Source organism: Indicator indicator, chromosome 10 (genome assembly GCF_027791375.1).
Source record: "Indicator indicator isolate 239-I01 chromosome 10, UM_Iind_1.1, whole genome shotgun sequence".
NCBI classification, from domain to species: domain Eukaryota; kingdom Metazoa; phylum Chordata; class Aves; order Piciformes; family Indicatoridae; genus Indicator; species Indicator indicator.
The window spans coordinates 12,564,661-12,583,349 of record NC_072019.1 but is presented as its reverse complement, the minus strand read 5'-3'; the positions used below and the strand labels follow the sequence as shown (position 1 = coordinate 12,583,349).

Below are 18,689 nucleotides of genomic sequence, written 5' to 3'. Positions count from 1 at the left end.
TTCTGGTCAATCTCCTGTTAAAGTAATAACCTTGTGCAGTTCATATGCCAGCTGTCTCATCTTTTGGCCAATTTCTGTAGTTGAAAAGTGCATGTATGGTGGTTTTTTTTTTTTCCCTGTTTTGTTTGTATTTTTGCTTTTTTTAAGGTATGCCTTAGTTTTAGCTTTGTATGCTATCAGAGAGCAGAGTCCATGTCCATTTGTAATAGAAGTAGCAAGTAGAATATTTGATTAAAACTTCTGAATAAAATATCTGTCCTTGCTGGGTTTGGGAGAGGAAGAATAAGTTATAATGCTTCATGCTCTTATTTTGCTTGCTTTTTGCTGATCATGAAGTTTTAATTGAGAGCCTTGAAACTTCATTTCCCAGGCTTATTCTTTGGTGGATCGTGAAGTTGGATACTGTCAAGGAAGTGCTTTTATAGTTGGATTACTGCTTATGCAGGTAAACATGATACTAAAAATACATGTTTTCATTTGTTATGCTTTTGACAATAGAATTACCAAGGGCAGCTGTTTGCAAATCAAAAGATCCTTATTCTCTGTAGTTTTATTGGACAAGAAGATACTGTCTTTGAGTGGCAGAACACCTTTGTTTTTCTTTGCAGGCTATTGTGGTGATTGTTGTTTTGACTATTAACAAACTTACTGTTTCAATCCTATTACACTGAATCTCCTCAGAGTTCAAATAGAACTTTGCTGCCTTTATATTACTGGATTTTGTTTTATTACAAGGTAGGGTAAATTATAAGAAGCTTGCAGAGCTCCATTTCAGTTCAGGAATCACTTGATAGAATCCAATATATAGAGGAGTTCATTACAGTACTTGGTTATAGATCCCTTAAAAACAAAACAAAAAAACCCCAGACAACTAAAACCAAAGCAACAACAAACCAAAAAAAAAACCCAAAGAAACACCCCAACAAAATCCACCAAACCAACCAGCCAAAGAACACCACCAAAACATCCCCTGCCCTCCGAATTTTCAATACCAAAAATGCCACCTAAACCTACCAAACAAACACAACCTAAAGCAAAACCAAAAGAACCTCACCACATGCATGCACACACACATAAAACTGCCAAAAGTAAATCCTCCCAGACTTTGATATATCTTTACAATTGTCCAGAGTTTTTACTGTGCCTTTTCATTCTTCATATAGATGCCAGAAGAAGAGGCGTTCTGTGTGTTTGTTAAATTAATGCAAGATTACAGACTACGAGAGCTCTTCAAACCAAGCATGGCTGAACTGGGCCTCTGTATGTACCAGTTTGAATGCATGATACAGGTACATATGAAATGTAGCAAGCTTTCCCTTCAGTAGCTGTTAATAAGGAACTTGGCAATTAGAGTTCAAGAGCAGACATATGTGTGGGCTAATAGACTGTTCTCTGGACAGTAACTAGTTTAAGAACATCAGAAGTAAATGCATGTGGCTGTTTAGTCTACTTTTTTAACCTGTGGCAGTGACTGGCTTTAAACAGTAAACAATGAGTATTTGTATTGCTACAGTTGAAGCATATGAGTGTCTCCCTTCTGAGAGTCACTGTCTTTATTGTCAGTTAATACCTAGTTTATAGCTGTTTGAAAGTACAGAAACTGGGAGATAGCCTTATAAGTGCAATTAAAGTTGTGTTCGTATTTGGGACACGCACCACCTTTTTTCCTGGTCAGGCTGATAGAGACACAAGTTTGTGGGTTTTGATCCAGTTCCCAATACAGTGATCACAGGTGGAACATTGTGTAGAAAATAAGACACAGGTCTTTGGCTGTATCGTAGATTTCTCCAGCTCTCTTTGTAGTCCACTCTCTAGATTTTACTTAGGCATTTACAGGATTGCTACTAGGATCAGGTAGTGTTTCTATCGTCAGTGCTTTGCCAGGTAGAATTCCTGCAGGGCATTCTGTATTGGGACTTGAATTGCATGGTTCCTGATAATGATGAGTAATACTTTTCCTGATTCTGTGTTTCAAAGATGCTGACTATAGTAAATATTACTGATTTTCTTTTTATTCAAAATGTGTCAAATACTAGAACTCCTAACTGGTTTTTTTTCTTTATTTCTTAAATTTTCTTTCTTCCTTCTCTTTTCCAGGAACATCTTCCAGAGCTTTATGTGCACTTTCAGTCTCAGAGTTTCCACACTTCTATGTATGCGTCGTCATGGTTTTTAACTATATTTCTTACCACTTTTCCATTACCAATTGCAACAAGAATATTTGATATCTTCATGTCTGAGGTAACTACTCAATACTTACATGTTCTATTTTAAGAGTAGCCATTAAAAGCAGTTATTTAGGTAGTGGTATATATCCCATTATGATAAGCAAATCTCAACTAGTCTTGCTTTTTAGTCCTTTTGTTACCAGATATTTTGTAGGGGACAGTGTCTGTGTATGTAGTTTGTCAAGGGAGGGAGAGTAAGTAAATGTAGATACTGTATGCAACTTCGTGCTCTAAACCTATTGAAGAGTTTCCAAACCTGCAGTTCTGGGTGCTGTGCCTTAGCATCACATACAACAGGGACATCAATTTCTCAGTATTGTAGAAAGTTTGAGTTGGAAAGTAATGCTGCTTTCAGCTGAAGTTAAAGCTCCATGGGGCTATGCAGCCCAAGAAGAGGGAATATTGGCATGTTTTATTGTCCAGATTATGAATACTAGCCAAAGAAATTGATGGAATAATGTGTGTTGTTTTGGATTAGACGTTTGTATAGTTGTAACTGGTGACAAACGTAAGCTTACCATCCATTTGTGCTCTTTCTCTGCAATTGTCTTTTAGAAAATACTAACTCAAAGCTGGATCCTCTCAGGTTACTCTCACAAATGTCGAAGTTAGTGTATATGGGCTAGACATTCTCTTGTGTCTAATAGTTTAACTGCATTGCACCGTGCCTGAAATTAACACGGATTTTTTGAGAAGTACCTGAGAGGTTTTGTACTGTATACTTAAAATGTTTGCTAAAGCTGACATAGCAAACACCTGTTAGTTGAGTATTTGTCTCAGCACTAGCCTTTCTGAGGGGGAGTCTGGCATTGGGAAAAAATAGCCAGACTACTCATCCCTGGGGCAAAATAAAACACCCAGAAACAATTTGATGAGAAATTTTTCAATAGGCCTCTTGCTTGTTTCAGAAACTGAGTGAGGTTTCCAATGTCAGTAAATCATAGATTCACTCTGTTCTGTTGACAAATACATGAATAATTATTGGATACTTCTTCTGTTTTCAGGGTTTAGAGATAGTATTTCGAGTAGGTTTAGCCGTACTGCAGATGAACCAAGCAGAATTACTGCAACTTGATATGGAAGGAATGTTACAGGTAAATCAATGCTATAGTAATTGTAAGAAATGTCTGAAAGGTGTAATGTGTGTATTTCCTTGAAGCTATTAATTATGTGTAATCTTGTGCTCTGATTGCTTTTAGCACTTTCAAAAGGTCATTCCACATCAGTTTGACAGTGGTCCAGACAAATTAATCCAAGCGTCTTACCAAGTCAAATACAATGCAAAAAAGATGAAAAAGTAGGTATAACATTTTGAAAATTATACTATTTCTAAGCTACTGCTTGTTTAGAGCTAATTATTCAATATTTTAATTTTTTGTTTTTGTGTTACACTATGCTTAAAACTGAAGTTGTCTGTAAGAAAACTCTTCTAAAGCCATATTTGCTGTTTTTCCTAATGATAATAAAGCTGTATCTCATAACAATAACTTAAAAAGCTTTTGAGGAAAGTTGCAAGTTATGGGAATTACAGCACTTCTGTGGGAAAAAAAAATCTCAATAGAAAGAGGAGAGGAGGGGTGTAGTTGTTTTGGAAAGGAGGGATTGTTCTGGTTTTTGAGGGTGAAGTAGGGGAAGGAGGTCAAACCTCACGATCCGGCCTAAATTCTTAAGACTTCAGTTTTCAGGAACTGGATAAGTATTCACAGTGCTACAGAGTGCATGTATGGTCAAGACTAGTGCTGTTTAAAATACATGAATTGATACAACTTTGTAATACTATTGATAGTTGTAAAAGAACTCATTTGGAGTCTGAAATTCTGAGATTAATACTACTTATTTTTCATGTTAATTCTCCTTTCTGCCTTTGGTAACTTGTCTTGATAAGCTGAGCTGTATGTACTGTGCTTTTCCAGGGTTAAGTTTGGTGATTCTCTGGTTGGTTGCAATGTGTTGTACATTTACTGTGCTTGCACTGCAGATTGTGCTAAGGTCTTCCAACTTGAATTTGCCAATCCTTCTGACAGTGACCTATGATCAGTGCTGTAAAGTGAGCAGTCCTTTCTAAAACAGAAAAAGGAATAATGCTTTCAAGAAAAACATTTTCTCTGAAAGCCAATATAAATGCATGTAGTTCAAAATCTTGCTGTTCCAAGTCTAAACTTCCTTGGTTGCCTTCTGTAGAGGCATTGGTTACCTCAGCTTCCTTTTTTTGTTGTTGCTACCATTCTCAGTTATGACAATTTTGTGGTTTTGTTTAAGATATTTGTCTCAAATCTCTTTTGGATCTTTGTCTTCCAGGCTTTCAAGATGTGTTTCCTTTTGGCTGGATATACTGAATTGAATACTTAGTAGTTAGTACACAGTGGCTCCAAATCCTTGATGCTGTAAATGTATTCAAGCAAGCTCCTGCACTTAAGAGTGCTGATTCATACTCTGCACCTATCTACAGATGTCTTTTGTGTTTAAATTTTATGTCTGGTCTAAATATTTACAGGAGTGTATTTCAAGTGGCCACTTAGAGGAAGTACCAATAATCTGTAGATCTATTCTACTGTAATTTGTTGAGATATTATACCAACAATTCAATTACCACCTGTAGTTACTGTAATTTACTATTTTGTATTTTTTAGGTTAGAGAAGGAATACACTACCATAAAGACAAAAGAAATGGAAGAACAAGTTGAAATTAAAGTAAGAGAACTTCCACAAACTTTGTTTATGGGTTAGTTTAATTCCGGGATGTGGGGCTACATACTTGATCTGTTTGTGTATCAGGACATCACAGAATCAACATCCAAGATGATCAAGTCCAAACAATCACCCAACCCTAACTAATCAGCTAGACCATGGCACTAAATGCCTCATCCAGTCTTTTCTTAAACACCTCCAGGGACATGTAATTGAGGTCCTTGTTTTGTTGTTTTTTTTTTTTTGCTTTCAGTGTTTGTATTTAGGATGTCTGCTTATAAAGGATGCTGCTAGTGAAAATGTTGAATCTTCTGGTGAACACTTAAGTCTTTGATGGAGACCAGTTGTACTTAGTTTCCATTAGTTTACATTGTTTTCTGCTGACTAAAGGTTGATTATGGCTGGCTTCCTTTATCAAAGACTCTGAGTATGCTGGTTTAGATGTAGGTGTCCCATTTATGAGGTTTGTAAGATGCATGTTAAGATAGTTCATCAAATTGCACCTTTTTTATTGATCTTGGTTTTTCTTATGCATTGGTCCAAGACTGAGGGTCTTCTGTTTGTAGTCACTTTTTCTTTAGACCTTCTGTAATTCATACTTAACATAGAAAAAACCCCACCCTACAATTGCAGTTTGTTTTCCTTTTCCTAACTGACCTACTTACTGTATGTACTTAATCACTGCATCTCTTTGTTTTGGGACATCAATAGCCTTTTGCTGCCTTTTTTTTCTTTTCCTTTTTTGATCTGAATTTGCTTCCTTGTGTCATGCTTTTAGCCAGTTCTATGAAAAAAGGTAATGGGAGAAATGATGGACAAGTGCAGATGGACAAGGAGCAAGGTACAGCCTTCGTTCTTCCTGTCCTGCATTAAGATCTGCCATAATGGCATCTAAAATTGGAGGATTTGCAGGACTCAAATGGCAACTCTCAGATGAGTATGACAGAATAAAGTAAATTTGAAGGGCAACAGTCATTTCAGATTCTAGTGTTTTAACTTATTTCAAATCCTTTCTCACTCTTCTCCCAAAACAAGAACAAAAAAAGGGCACAAACCCAAGCAAACAAAAAGCAACCAATCAACAAAAAACCCAACCTCCCAAGCAACTGAACACAACAATCCAAAGCTGTTTCTAGACTCTGTTTTGGGACCTTATATAAACCACTTTTGACTTGTTCTCTTCTGCTAAAAAGCTCTGCTATTTTGGGGAGATACAAACAACAAGCACATTGAATCTGCTTCTTAGCCTGGAATAAAGCATTACTGAACTGATATCCGTGGCTCTACTCTTAGGGATACATATCTCATATCTGAATGCTACCAAAATTTATAGGAAATGCAGTGGTAAAATATGCGATGTAGTACAATTCTTCCCCACTGCTGTGAGCTGAGGTAAATAGTTCTCAATATAAGCTTACATGTTAAATATTTGTGTATAATTTAATATAAATTATTTGGAGGAACATGACAGAAACCTTGTAGCTATCTCATCAGCCTGCCATAGTGCAAGGAGTGCACCTTCATGTCCCTTAAGCATGAAAGCCATGTCTAGCTCTGTTGGGACTTGATAGACTTGTCTTCATAATGTGTGCTTCAATCCCGTGGTTCACCTGCAGAGATGTTGCTTTCATCTAATGCAGTACAGATCTTCTGTATAACACAAAACTGCTCATTGTTGCTATTCCAAGCTGTTTAAACTCATCTCTTGAGTTAGGACATCATATGTTAACAAGGTCATGAATTTTTGTATTTATGTTGATTTTCATAGATGTAATGACATAATGTTCTTAGCTTGCTTGGCTTTTATCAGACTTCCAGTTCATAACTTGAGAAGTACAATTCTGAACTGTTTACCTTCCAGAGGTTACGAACTGAAAACAGACTCCTTAAACAGCGCATTGAAACACTAGAAAAAGTAAGTATGCAGTGATTTTATTACATGAAATCGGAATCTCAGAATTGCGGCTTACTGGTTTTCTTGCTACTCTATGGTGTTTACTAATAGTGCTTACTCAAATAGCATGGCAATAATAAAGCAGTTAAACTCAGTGCTTGTAAATATTTAAGGTTATGTGTGGCTCGTAGCAAATATGAAATCAAACGTTTTGATATACCAACTTCTGTTGTACTGTTCTGAATTAAAAGCATCTATCCAGAAGACTACGTGAAATGGTGAACTGCTTGGGTGGAAAAGAGGTTATTATGAAAGTTGTCCTCAGTTTTCAAATCTGAAGTTGCTGGGTGTTTTTACGTAGGAGTAAAACGACAGACCTACTAATGACCAGAGACGGATGTTGCTGAAAGCAAACGAAGCAGCAGAAGGATTCACATTCAGTACAGGAAGTCTGATCCTGTTGGTTTTTATGTAGCTTTGAATTTTTGCAGTAATTCTGGGTGAATGGTAGAGAGACTATCTCTAAGACTTCTCACAACTTTATTCTGGAATAGACGTGTGTGTTAGGCTTTTTTTGTAACTGGATATAACTTTAAAAGCATGCGTGTTAGCTCATATCCTTATATTGCCAACATGTAGTAGACATTGCTTTCCAGTGACCTCTCCTATGTTCTGATCTCATGCTTCCTGTGACAGATTGCATCTGAGCTGGTCTGCTCTAGAACGAGAACATTCTCATCCATTCAGCCAGGAGTCAAAACTGTCTTTTCCCAAATGAAACTGAGTTGCAAACACTAGTTAATGTTTCAGGCAAAGAAAATCCTAAAGATTCAACTTAGAGTAACGTAATTGAAAGATAATCTCTTACAGTTTCTTGGAAAAACAGTTTGTGTCAAATTCTAATTAATTGATCTCTGAATTTAGTTTGGAAGCATGCACATAATGAGGATATTATTGTGAAAGTTGTGAACAAAAATACAATATTATAAACTTACTTGTTTCTAGTACTGAAATGCTGATAAAATTAACTGAGAAGAGCAGACTTTTTAAGAAATTTCAAGGTGTAGTGAGTCACTTCAATGCTCTTGGCAAGTTTATAATAGTAAATATCTGTTTTATGCTTAATTTGTAGAGGTTTGAAATGAGTTTGTTTTATTTATTAGGAAGCCCATCATGACATGGCAGATGCTAGTGATTTTGTGAATTCCCTACTTTGAAAATGAATTCTGAAAGTTTATCTCATTCTGACTGGAATTTCTGAAGATAGTTATCACAGCATCTGAAAACCAGATCATAAAGTGTGAACGAACACACTCAGTTCTTCTGTTGGAAATTTATTTGTATTTTAAAGCATTTTTCCTCACCCTAACTTTCATGGTTTAGTCATTATTTCCTTAGTGTACCTAAATGACAAATATACCTTAACTTCTAAGTAATAGCTCCTATAAACCAGACTGAACTTCAGTTTTATTAAAAGTTCAAAGGACAAAGATGGACTGCAAATACCTGTGTCCTTTGTTGTAGAATCTTTGAAAACTGTATGCATTCAAAGGGGATAGAGTAGAAGTTAATTGTGAAGCTAGAGTGGGGAATTTATGCCTAGTGACAAGCAATACATAAAAATAACACAGTGTCACAGAAACATTCAGGTTGGAAAAGACCCTCAGGATCACCAAGTCCAACCCAGAACTGTACTGTACGAGGTTCACCCTTAAACCATGTCCCCAAGCACCACATCCAAATGACCTTTAAATGCTTTCAGCGTTGGTGACTCAACCACCTCCCTGGGCAGCACATTCCAGTGCCTGACCACTCTTTCTGTGAAAAAAATTTTCAAACCTACCCAGTCGCAACTTGAGACCATTCCCTCTTGTTGTGTCACTAACTAACTGTGAGAAGAGACCAGCAGCAGCCTTTCCACAATGTCCTTTGAGGTAGTTGTAAACAGTGATGAGGTCTCTCCTCAGCCTCTTCTTTTTCAAACTAAACAGCCCCAGCTCCTTCAGTTGCTCTTTGTAAGATTTATTCTCCAGATTTATATTTCTTGCGAAACTTTGGCAAGGAAAGAGAAACTATGAACTGCTCCACTAAATTACTGCAAGAGTTCAGTATAACAAATTACTGGCTGTTGTAGCTGAAATTTTCTACTTGTGTCTGCCAGTTTGCACAATTTAAATTTTCTGCTTCATCTTCTTGGAAAGCTTTAGTTTTGCATGAATGCCTCAGTGCTTAGTAGAGGTCCCTTAGTGCTCAAATTATGCTTTCCTTTATTGCTGTGGACAGACCATAGACCATGTCTGAAATCTATCTGCTAGATCATATCAGCTAATGTATTAGTAACTTTTTGTTAATTGGGGAAGCAAGCCATTTGGATAAAAATACCCAGTCTCCTGTAGGTGCATTTTAAATTTACAGAAATCTGGCTTTGAGACCTCCTTGCATAAGAAATGGACTGTTACATCTATTACAGAAAAGACTGCTTCCTGAGAGTTTTAGGCTGAGTTGCCTTAATTTATATGAAGAATTGTTAATTTTGCAAAATGAGTTTGTGCAGAAAATGGGTAGAATTTGCACATTTCCTTTCTCTCAGCTCTTGTCTGGTTTGTCACTAGTATCACCCTTCATTGTTTTTTTTTTTTTTTCTTTTCCTTATTCCTATCTGAATTTTTCCTTTGTAGGAAAGTGCTTCCTTGGCAGATAGATTGATACAGGTATAGTCTTTTACTGTATGACTCTCCTTCCCACTCTCAAAAAAACCCCAAGTGCTTTAATGCATGCATATTTGCATGCTGTACTCTATCCCTGCTTTACTGATTTGGAATAAATGTAGAGCTAATCTCATGCTAGAAACTTGCTTAATTTTGTTTACTAAAAATACATAAACCCAGTATCTGCACGTGTATAATACTTTTCCTAACCTACTGTAATTTTTTGGTAAGAATTCCTATTACAAATGGATTCAATACACTAACACTGAAATGGAATATTGTGAACTTAATTCTGTGCATGTACAACTGAGTAATATTGCATGAAAGGACCTCTGTTGGATGCAAGTACGCAACTGTGCTTGCTAAATGGATGCTGAACTTCATAATAAAGTACTACTTTGTCCTAAAATTTCTACCAATTGTACTCTATGCTGTTTGCAAAACCAATATGATAAAATAAGCAGCTAAGCATCACCAAGGCAGTCTTTCTTGGATTTGTCCGTAAATGCTTAAAAAAATAAATTATGTCCTAAGGGACAAGTGACAAGGGCCCAGGAGGCTGAGGAAAACTATCTCGTAAAACGGGAGCTGGCCACCATCAAACAGCAGAGTGATGAGGCCATTACTAAACTGGAGCAAGCTGAGAATACCATCAGGGAGCTCCAACAGCAGCAGCAATGGGTAAGGAGCCTGGCAGCACATCATCTCATCTTTTTCACTGACTTGTGTTTATTTTTTTTCCTCATCATGACATGGTCTCTGTGCTGTCCTTGTAAATGCTTGTTCATTGTGAGTCACATGCTTAAAATTACACTAATTGGACTAAGTGGTATTCTGGCCTGTTTGTACTGATAGGTGAGATTCCTAACCCTGGATTACATGTATTGCTAGATGGGTGGTTTTTCTTAAACCAAACCACCACCACAAAACTTACCAAGCCAAAAACTGAAGGCAAAGAAAAACCACCCCAAAACACTATCACCACCAAAAAATACTAACAAAAAATCCCTCACACAGCTGTTGGTAGCTCCTAATGATAAGAATCTAGCCATTGTAAATTATGTCACTCTGAATACTCAAATTTGAGAGTTCATTCATAATGCCTTTACATAGCTTCTCACTTAAGTCAGTCTCCTCCATGTTAACGTTTCTTCCCTGTATCTGTATTTTTTAATTGGCATGCTTATATTTCTTGCTTTGAAAAATAAAAGGGTATTATTCCTGAGTTTGGGACTACAGTACATTAATAAAAGGTGTGGGTTTATGTGCAGATAGAACAGGAATACATCTTTTAGCAGATGTATGTAGTATGCTTGTACATACTTTGTTTTAGGTGGTGTAATGTGCAAGACTTCAAACTTTACTGTGAAACTAAAGTTAACTTTCTCTAAGCTACTTAGAAATTGCTTAGTATTTTCTCTTGAGAGGGGGAAGGAAGCAGTTTCAGCAGCCTTCATTTGCTGAATAACCATGCACTAGTGTTGATGTGAATATGCTCATACTGCTTTAAGAAAGTGGCATTGTAGTACTTACCTCAAGCCCTGGGCATTTCAAGTGTATGAAATAACTTTCTGGGACTACAGCGTACTGCAGTTGCTTACCACTGTAGCAGTCTGTTTTATATGTCTTCCACCAAAGCTCTAGAAATAACTTGTATCTTGTCCTGAAAGATAGAGATGAGATTTACTGATAAAATGAACAGAAATAACAACTTTAATGCAACATTATAGAAATAGTTTATTATGTCCATTTAATGCATTTCAGTGTAAAACAGTGCATCTTTTAGAATAGTTGCAGGGAGTTATTAATCAGCTCTTACTCTGTACTCTATAATGCTGCTTTCTATGGAACTTTAGCAGTGCTTTAAGGGAAAAAATGAACTGAAACACAACATGAAGACATGATTAGGAAGGTGGAGATGCTCTAGCAATACTTTCCAAAATTCTAGGTATGTTGTAATCAAGTGAAATAAACCAAGAAATATTTGTAAGCTAGGCTACCCAGGTATTGCTGGCTGATTACAGTAGTACACATGCTTTTGGAATGTGTTTTTGGAGATATGTGTTACTTACCTGTACTTAATAAAAGAGATTAAAATGCTATCTTTAACTGTTAGGTTATTGGTGGGCAATGCAACTTCTAATGCTTTTAATTATGCTGTGAGCCTTATTAAGTAGCAATGAAGGGAAGCCTGGCAGGCTGATTAAGCATGGGAACTTGTCCAAAGCAAAACTGTAGGTAATTGTAAATTGCAAAATTGGTTGGAATGGAGCTGTGAGGGCAGAATATTGGACAGGTACTGCAGGAAGGTAGATGAAGTAAAATGCAGAATGAGCAGTTAATTCAAGAGCCACAGTTCCTACCCTGAATGTGGGCAGCCTTATTTTTCTCCACTTCAATGCAAACATGACTATAATAACTAGTTTGACTGTATGTGAAACTGAGGTTGTAAATCCATGTGGTTAATGAGGGATTTGAGCTTAGTAGCTGACTAATTTTGAGGTGTAAGAAATAGTACTATGGCTTTTTGAGGACTGTATGAATTATCAGTGTGTGCTAAAATAGTTTCAATTAGTAATTCCCTGGAGTCTTCTGCATTAGTAATATTTGTAATTGAACAGGCTTTTAACTTTGTTTTCAAGCATGCAAATAGAAGCAACAAATGCAAACAGCTGTGTGTGCTGAGGGCACCACCTGGTGGAAATCCATTAATTTATTTTTAAGTTTAGCATTTGACTTTCCTAAGGAGAGTACACCAGTGAGTCTTTTTGCCATTTCCTAGTGCCAGTATCTTTGCTATTAGCAATTTGCTCTTTAGTATTGTCTTAAAATTTTTCCTTATTTTTTTCTCCCAATAATTTCAGTTTTATTTATGATTAGCAAAAATGATTGCACGGTGAATTTATGAATAGATGCATGTAGTCATTTAAAGGTATAGCTTCTATCCTGCATATTCTATTATTTGCATCTTTTCCATTCTCCACATATCTGTTTCAGAAAGATAGAAACCATAAAGTTTGGGTATGAATTTCTGAATGGAAATGTATGAGAAAAATTGCCCCTTCTGAACAATACAACGGGATTAAAAAAAAACAAACAAACCAACAACAAGCAACCCCAAAACCAAAAAACCACAACCCAACCAACTAAAATATCCCCCCAAAAACAGCCAACACCAGAAAAATCCAAGCAAAACCAAAACTCACGACCTGCTACTTCACTTGTAAATCACAAGTCATGAGAAATGTGTAGTGTCTCTTGTTCTCTTGGTAGCAAAAATATTGATCTAAACCATAGTATTTCTAACATATCCTTTGTAAAAAGATTATGCGTTTGTATTTAAATACCCAGCATTTGTTCTATCTATGCTATGAGATTTGACAGCACAAGTTGGATGGCTTAAAGGTAAGTATTGGAAGAGCTTACAGGACATGTGTGTATGAAGAACGTCTCTATTGCATCACTTCTGTAAAGCTGAATACAGAGGTGGATAAGAGTGTGTTTTTGACTGAAGTCTAACACCAGAAGCCCAAATTAAATGCAATCTTTGATTTTTCTCTGAAATTGAGGGAACTTCATAGTTGAGTTGTTAGTTGAACCAGGATGTCTTTATTACAAAATGTTGAGTCTATTTAGGTTCTTCTTACCATTGTTTCTTAGTGAAAGGAAGGGAAGTTATGCTGCAGTGCTTTTCCCAGATGACCTGAAAATAGTACTAATGATCATATTAAGTAATTTATTTGTCATCAAATGTATTCTACTTTTTTCTGAATATATTTAAGGTTGTTAGGAGTGGGGGGAAGCAGAAAACAGTAGGGTTTGAAATGGAGACTTCACAATTAATTTTACTTTGAATGCAAACTTTTACTTCTTAGCAGAGAGCAACTCTCCATGTAAGGCTCTTAAAAATGTGTATAACCTGTACCTTCTTTATGTTAATAACTAAGTTAATTGCAAACCTAACAATTTTCTGAAGTGCTCTTGGAGTTCAGTGCTTCAACAACCTAAACATTTTCCTGAATGGTTGTGAAGAGAATGGTACTAATCTCTTTGGCATATCTAATGTTTAAATAAAGAAATCTGCAAAGGCTTGTCGAATGTGGTGGGTAAGCAAAACATTAAGAGGAAGGTGGTATCTTCCTCTTACTGCTAGTAAATCAAGAACTGTATAGAGGAAGTTGTGCCTGACTTCAACAGAATACAGGAGATTTTCTTTTGAGGCATGCTAAGAACAATGGTGTTCAAGAAGTTAATGAGGGTAATTAGCCTATTCTAACTTAGTCCTGATAATTATTTGCTGAAGTTTGGGGGGGGTTCCCCATTGTTTTGCTATTTTTTTTTTCCCCTCTGCTTCCTATTGTTTCTAAATGAAAACAGTGGCTTCTACTGGATCTATAAAAACAAATAATATCATAATTTCTCCCAGTTAATTACACCTCAAACACAAATTTCCATCTTTAACAGTGATATTCGAATATTCAGTGATTATTTGATTCAGCCATCTGCTTGGAAATGGAATCTAATAAATGAGAGGCAATTCCAGCTAAAAATGCTTCACATCTTATTTTTACATGGGCTCTTCAGGTGTGCTATGTGAAGACAAGATTATTGTTGGCTAAACACTCAGATGGAAGTATATGCTTTTTGCAACGTAATTTAAAGCCATGTATTTGGTTATAGTTACAACTCCATAACACATAGTTTGTTTCAGGAACTCATGGTACAATGATTAATAACGAAGCACATAATAATTGATTTAGAGAATATATGCATGTAAATGAGTGTTGAAACCTTATGGAAAGCTTCACTTTGTTTTACAATACACTTTTTTCTGATATATATTACTTTCTGATTTGCAACTAAAAAAACCCCAACCAAAAAACCAATAGAAAATAGAAATACTGTTTAGTGAAGTACTCAATAGTACTGGTAGTGCTGTTTAAAAAAAAAAAAGTTAGCTAGGCAGTGGAACAATCTTTCTATTGTCCTTCAGTACAGAGTGCTGGAAATATATTTTGTAATTACACGTAGCGATCTACCATTGGCCAAAATAAAATTGGCTATGGTTTTATCAGTCTGAGATTGTACGGTTTCTGAGATTTTAAGAAAAGCTGGTGGGAAATAAAACTGGTTGAGTGAAGCCAACAGAGGACTTGTTTCTTTCAAAAGTAAATGGTTGTAGAATTACATTTTCATTGTTTTATAGTACAGACATCTTTTCAACACAGCTAGGAACAATAGTGTTACTCTGGTTAAAATGTTTGGCTGATGCCTGGAAACCTGGATTCACGTTGTGGGTTTTCCTACAATTTCAAGGGCTTAAGGCATATACATAAAAGCAGGGGGGGTTTTGGCTGAAGAAGTCAGTCTTAAAGTAGCTTTTCAAACATTGTTTTGACTATAAACTTGTGTTACCTTTATATACTGAATTACAAAAAAAGTATGTTGCCTTTTTAAGGAGCAAAAATCACGTCTTTGAACATGTGAATATTGCTTTTTACATCTGTTTTGATCTTGGCCAGTCTTGACAAGTCAGGGCTTGATTTAAATTTTATTGTGGCTTAAATAGGTAACTCCTAACATTCTTCAGGTAGGAGAAATCTAAGGACAAATTTTAAAAAGGCATGACTTGTGCTTCAAACCAGATAAGTGATTTTCTTATGCTCTCTTTATTTGGCAAATATCAGTTAGATTTTTATAGGCCAAAACTATTTAGAGTACACTTACATATCGTTGCAAAATCAGAATGTATTTAGTTCTTCAAATCTACTGTTTTCTTTAAATTTCCTGGAAAGTACAAGAGGATTTCCTCCCTGAGGAAAAAAAGCACTGCATTCATTCTCGTATATCAGAAGCGGGAACAAGAAACATGGCATCTAAGCTGCTGTGTATATCATTTGATAAACATGTACAAACAGTCAGGAAATGAGAAAGTGCTGTTGCTTATTCTTTGCAACTGCATGCTATAAATACGCTACTCATGTTCCTTTATCGTGTGATGCAGTTGTACTACGCATCAGCACTGACTACCCATCCTCTTCCTCAAACTAGAGCTACCTCCACTGCTTGCTGAGGCAAAGACAGTGTGTGAGTTGAAAATAATGCAAATTAAATAAGTATTTTCTAAGGGAAAATTAGTATTAAATATGTTATAGTCTTCATACTTTAGGCATTCTTTGTGCTTTAGGTGCACAGTTAAGTAGCACAGGAGCTTACATGACTAGTCTGAGTGACACTAAAGCCTGCCTGCATGAGCTGTATTTGCTTTTTATTGCTTTGTACGCATTCCCTCCACTATAGCTCCCTACAGGCATATATAATAGATTTCAACACTAAGGCTAGGTAGTGTACATTTTGATTTTGGATTGTACCATAAATCATTATGAAAGGCTCAGTTGGCCTGCAGAAGTATAAAAATAAATGACAAGTATAAAAATAAAGGAAAAAACCCCAAGTTTTCTTTGCCATGTAGTTACATGTTGTATATCCTTGTTTCATCCTAGTTTGCCTTTAGTTTGTTCATTAAAGGTCAAGAAATGTCATACTCTTAACAGAAGTATATGGAACCAGAGACTTTTCTGTTAATTTTGTCAGCTATTTTTAGATGGAAAAATGTGAGCTGTTTGATGCAAACAGGGCATAAGAAATAGCTCTGTCTTTTAGCATAATGAATACTCTATGGATTTTAAAGTTGCATTTTTAATTGAATAAAACTTCGTCTATGAATCCAGTTAATGTAGTTAATGGAAACAAAGCTATATTAAATCATTTCCCTTTTAAACTTAATTTTCAGGGTAGCTCTGTATACACATTAACTAAGTAACTATGCTTTGTGGATTTAAACTTTCTTTCCTAAACCAGAAATTTAAATGCTGGTTTAGGGTATCATGGCAAGTCTGACAAACTGTGGTGAATCTCAAATTTGGAGTGACCCAATAAAGAAATATATTTCATTTTCTGTCTGTCAACTGGAGGAAAAAGTTAAGCAGGGCTTTGAAATACAAATGCTTAGTATTACTTTGGTTGGACGTACCTGATGAAAAATGCAGTTTGATGTAATTGTGCTTTAGCAAGTGAAAGAACAGATCTCACTTTTAATTCCAGCTAATCAACAGTAAAGTTAATTCATCATTAACTTATTCCTTATTATGAGTTTTGCCCTTCCCCCTGAAGTTTGGAAGGTATGACCTGAAATTTTGAGCTGCTGTTTTATTACTGAGGGAATGTGCAAAATTGACAGAGGATAGTCTTGGAGTAAGTCCTACATGGAAAGAACCACACTTCTTTGTAGCTTGGGCCTATGCTGCCTGTCTAGAAGGGACTATACTAGTACCTCGATTTTTTTTTTTTTTCTCATAAATCCACAAGGCTTGCTCTAGAAGAGAATCTCAGAAAAACACCTATAGTGTGAGCTAATGAGAGACAGGGTTGCAGTGGAAGAAAGGACAAACCAAAGCGATTGTGCGTTTCAGCACACATTATTTTAAATGCAAGATTATGGAAATTTTCTGTTCAATCTGAGCTTAAGAGAGTAGGGGTCAAGACATGCATGTATTAACCCTGTAATTAGATACTTTCCTAAGCGTCTTTTCTGTGTATAATAATCATAGACTCCTTGAGAATTTTTCAATTTAGTTGCCAATGAAAGAAGTGTAAGTCATTACTTCTCAGTACTAGTAGATGTCTCAGTTTGGTCTTGCATATCTGGCTGTTTGGAGGTGCAGCTGTTTGAGAAATGCCACATTAGTATTCTTATTGTTAGCAGTATGGGTGGACATGTTAATAGGCTTGTCTAAGGTAAGCACTTGTGTTGATCTTAAGCTAGTATTACTTATATTGAGAATTTGAATGTGCTTTTCACTCAAATTCTGGCATATAAAACCCCTTTCAAACCATCCGTGCTTCATACTAAATGTATTTCTGCAAACTTTGTAGCATAAATGCAGTTCACGATACAGTGAAGACTTTGTGCTACAGCTGGAAAAAGAGCTGGTCCAAGCCAGGCTGAGTGAAGCAGAATCCCATTGTGCCCTGAAGGAGATGCAAGATAAAGTTCTAGAGATGGAAAAGGTAAATCAAACCAGGACCCTCTGTATAAAATAGCATTAGGAACATAAGGCAGGTCCCTGTAATTCTTTGCATGACTGTTCTCTAGAATCTTTTCTTCACTGTTTTCATGACTGCAAGATGCTTTTCAAACTTGAAGCTAGTACAGGGGGGGAAACCAACAACAACAACAAACAAACAAAAACACACACACAAAAAAACCACTGTTTGCACTGGAAAAGGTTTGTGAAGAACAGATCGCGCTTTTCCTGATCCTGAAGGCTCAATGCAGTGGAAAATTCAGATTCTGGTGGAGTCCTTACAGTAAACCACAATTGTTTCAAGATAATATCCTGTAACGAGGCTTAGGGTGAGCACTGAGGTGATGTGAAACTAAATAGTTGGGGAGGTAAAGAGGAAGGAGTCAAACATTACCATTTCCAGGTCTCAAGTTCTTGAGTGTCTCCTACTTTGACCTATTATGGGCAGGGAAAGAATACCTCCACTGTTTAGTATCAAAACCCCTACTGCTTTTTTGCGTGCTAGCCCAGCTTGTACATTATTAATGCCAGAGTTTAAGCCATACTCAAACGTACTGTCAAACACCTTCCTTAGAAGAAAAACTGAAAAAGAAAATAGGAAAACAAAAGATAAGAATCCATTAATTGACCTAACACATAGCATGCTTTTTAGATCCTGTTATATTAGTTTTAGAAGTTGTTTCCTCATGGAAATTTTAAAGAGCTATATGCTCAGGAATGTGGCCAGAAGTTGCTAGTCAATTAGATTAACCCACTGCATGCAGGGTTTTACTTCTTTTAATCATGTGATGGGGTTGAGGGAAGTCTGGCAAGCTGATAGTGTGGTAGTTTTCATTGTACTTAACACTGCTAAGAAATCAGGACCTAAGGTATTTTTCAGAGTTAAAAAAGAGACCTCTGCTTTACTTAAGCTTCATTAGCATGAAGGTAGTATACACTGATGACTTCAATGTGAATCAAAACTGTACCTGTGGGGTCAAATTCAGCATACCAGACAAACTCAGTTGTATGGTAGTATTTCATTCTGTCATTATTCACTTAGGCACATAAGTGAGTGAAGTTTACTCCCTCAAATTCCTACAGA

The 18,689-nt window shown here is 36.2% G+C and overlaps 1 protein-coding gene across 3 annotated transcripts in view; it reads left to right on the top strand.

The window, feature by feature from the left end:
- EVI5 (ecotropic viral integration site 5) overlaps positions 1-18,689 on the top strand; it is a 72,445-nt gene that overhangs the window by 18,079 nt on the left and 35,677 nt on the right. The window contains exons 5-14 of one of the 3 annotated variants that reach the window (XM_054384305.1): positions 371-445; positions 1,164-1,289; positions 2,098-2,241; positions 3,233-3,322; positions 3,428-3,525; positions 4,859-4,919; positions 6,778-6,831; positions 9,489-9,521; positions 10,053-10,199; positions 17,454-17,588. In XM_054384305.1, coding sequence (XP_054240280.1) covers positions 371-445; positions 1,164-1,289; positions 2,098-2,241; positions 3,233-3,322; positions 3,428-3,525; positions 4,859-4,919; positions 6,778-6,831; positions 9,489-9,521; positions 10,053-10,199; positions 17,454-17,588 — 963 coding nt within the window. The remainder of the gene's footprint in view (positions 1-370; positions 446-1,163; positions 1,290-2,097; positions 2,242-3,232; positions 3,323-3,427; positions 3,526-4,858; positions 4,920-6,777; positions 6,832-9,488; positions 9,522-10,052; positions 10,200-17,453; positions 17,589-18,689) is intronic. The other 2 variants (XM_054384304.1, XM_054384306.1) reach the window with 2 other exon arrangements.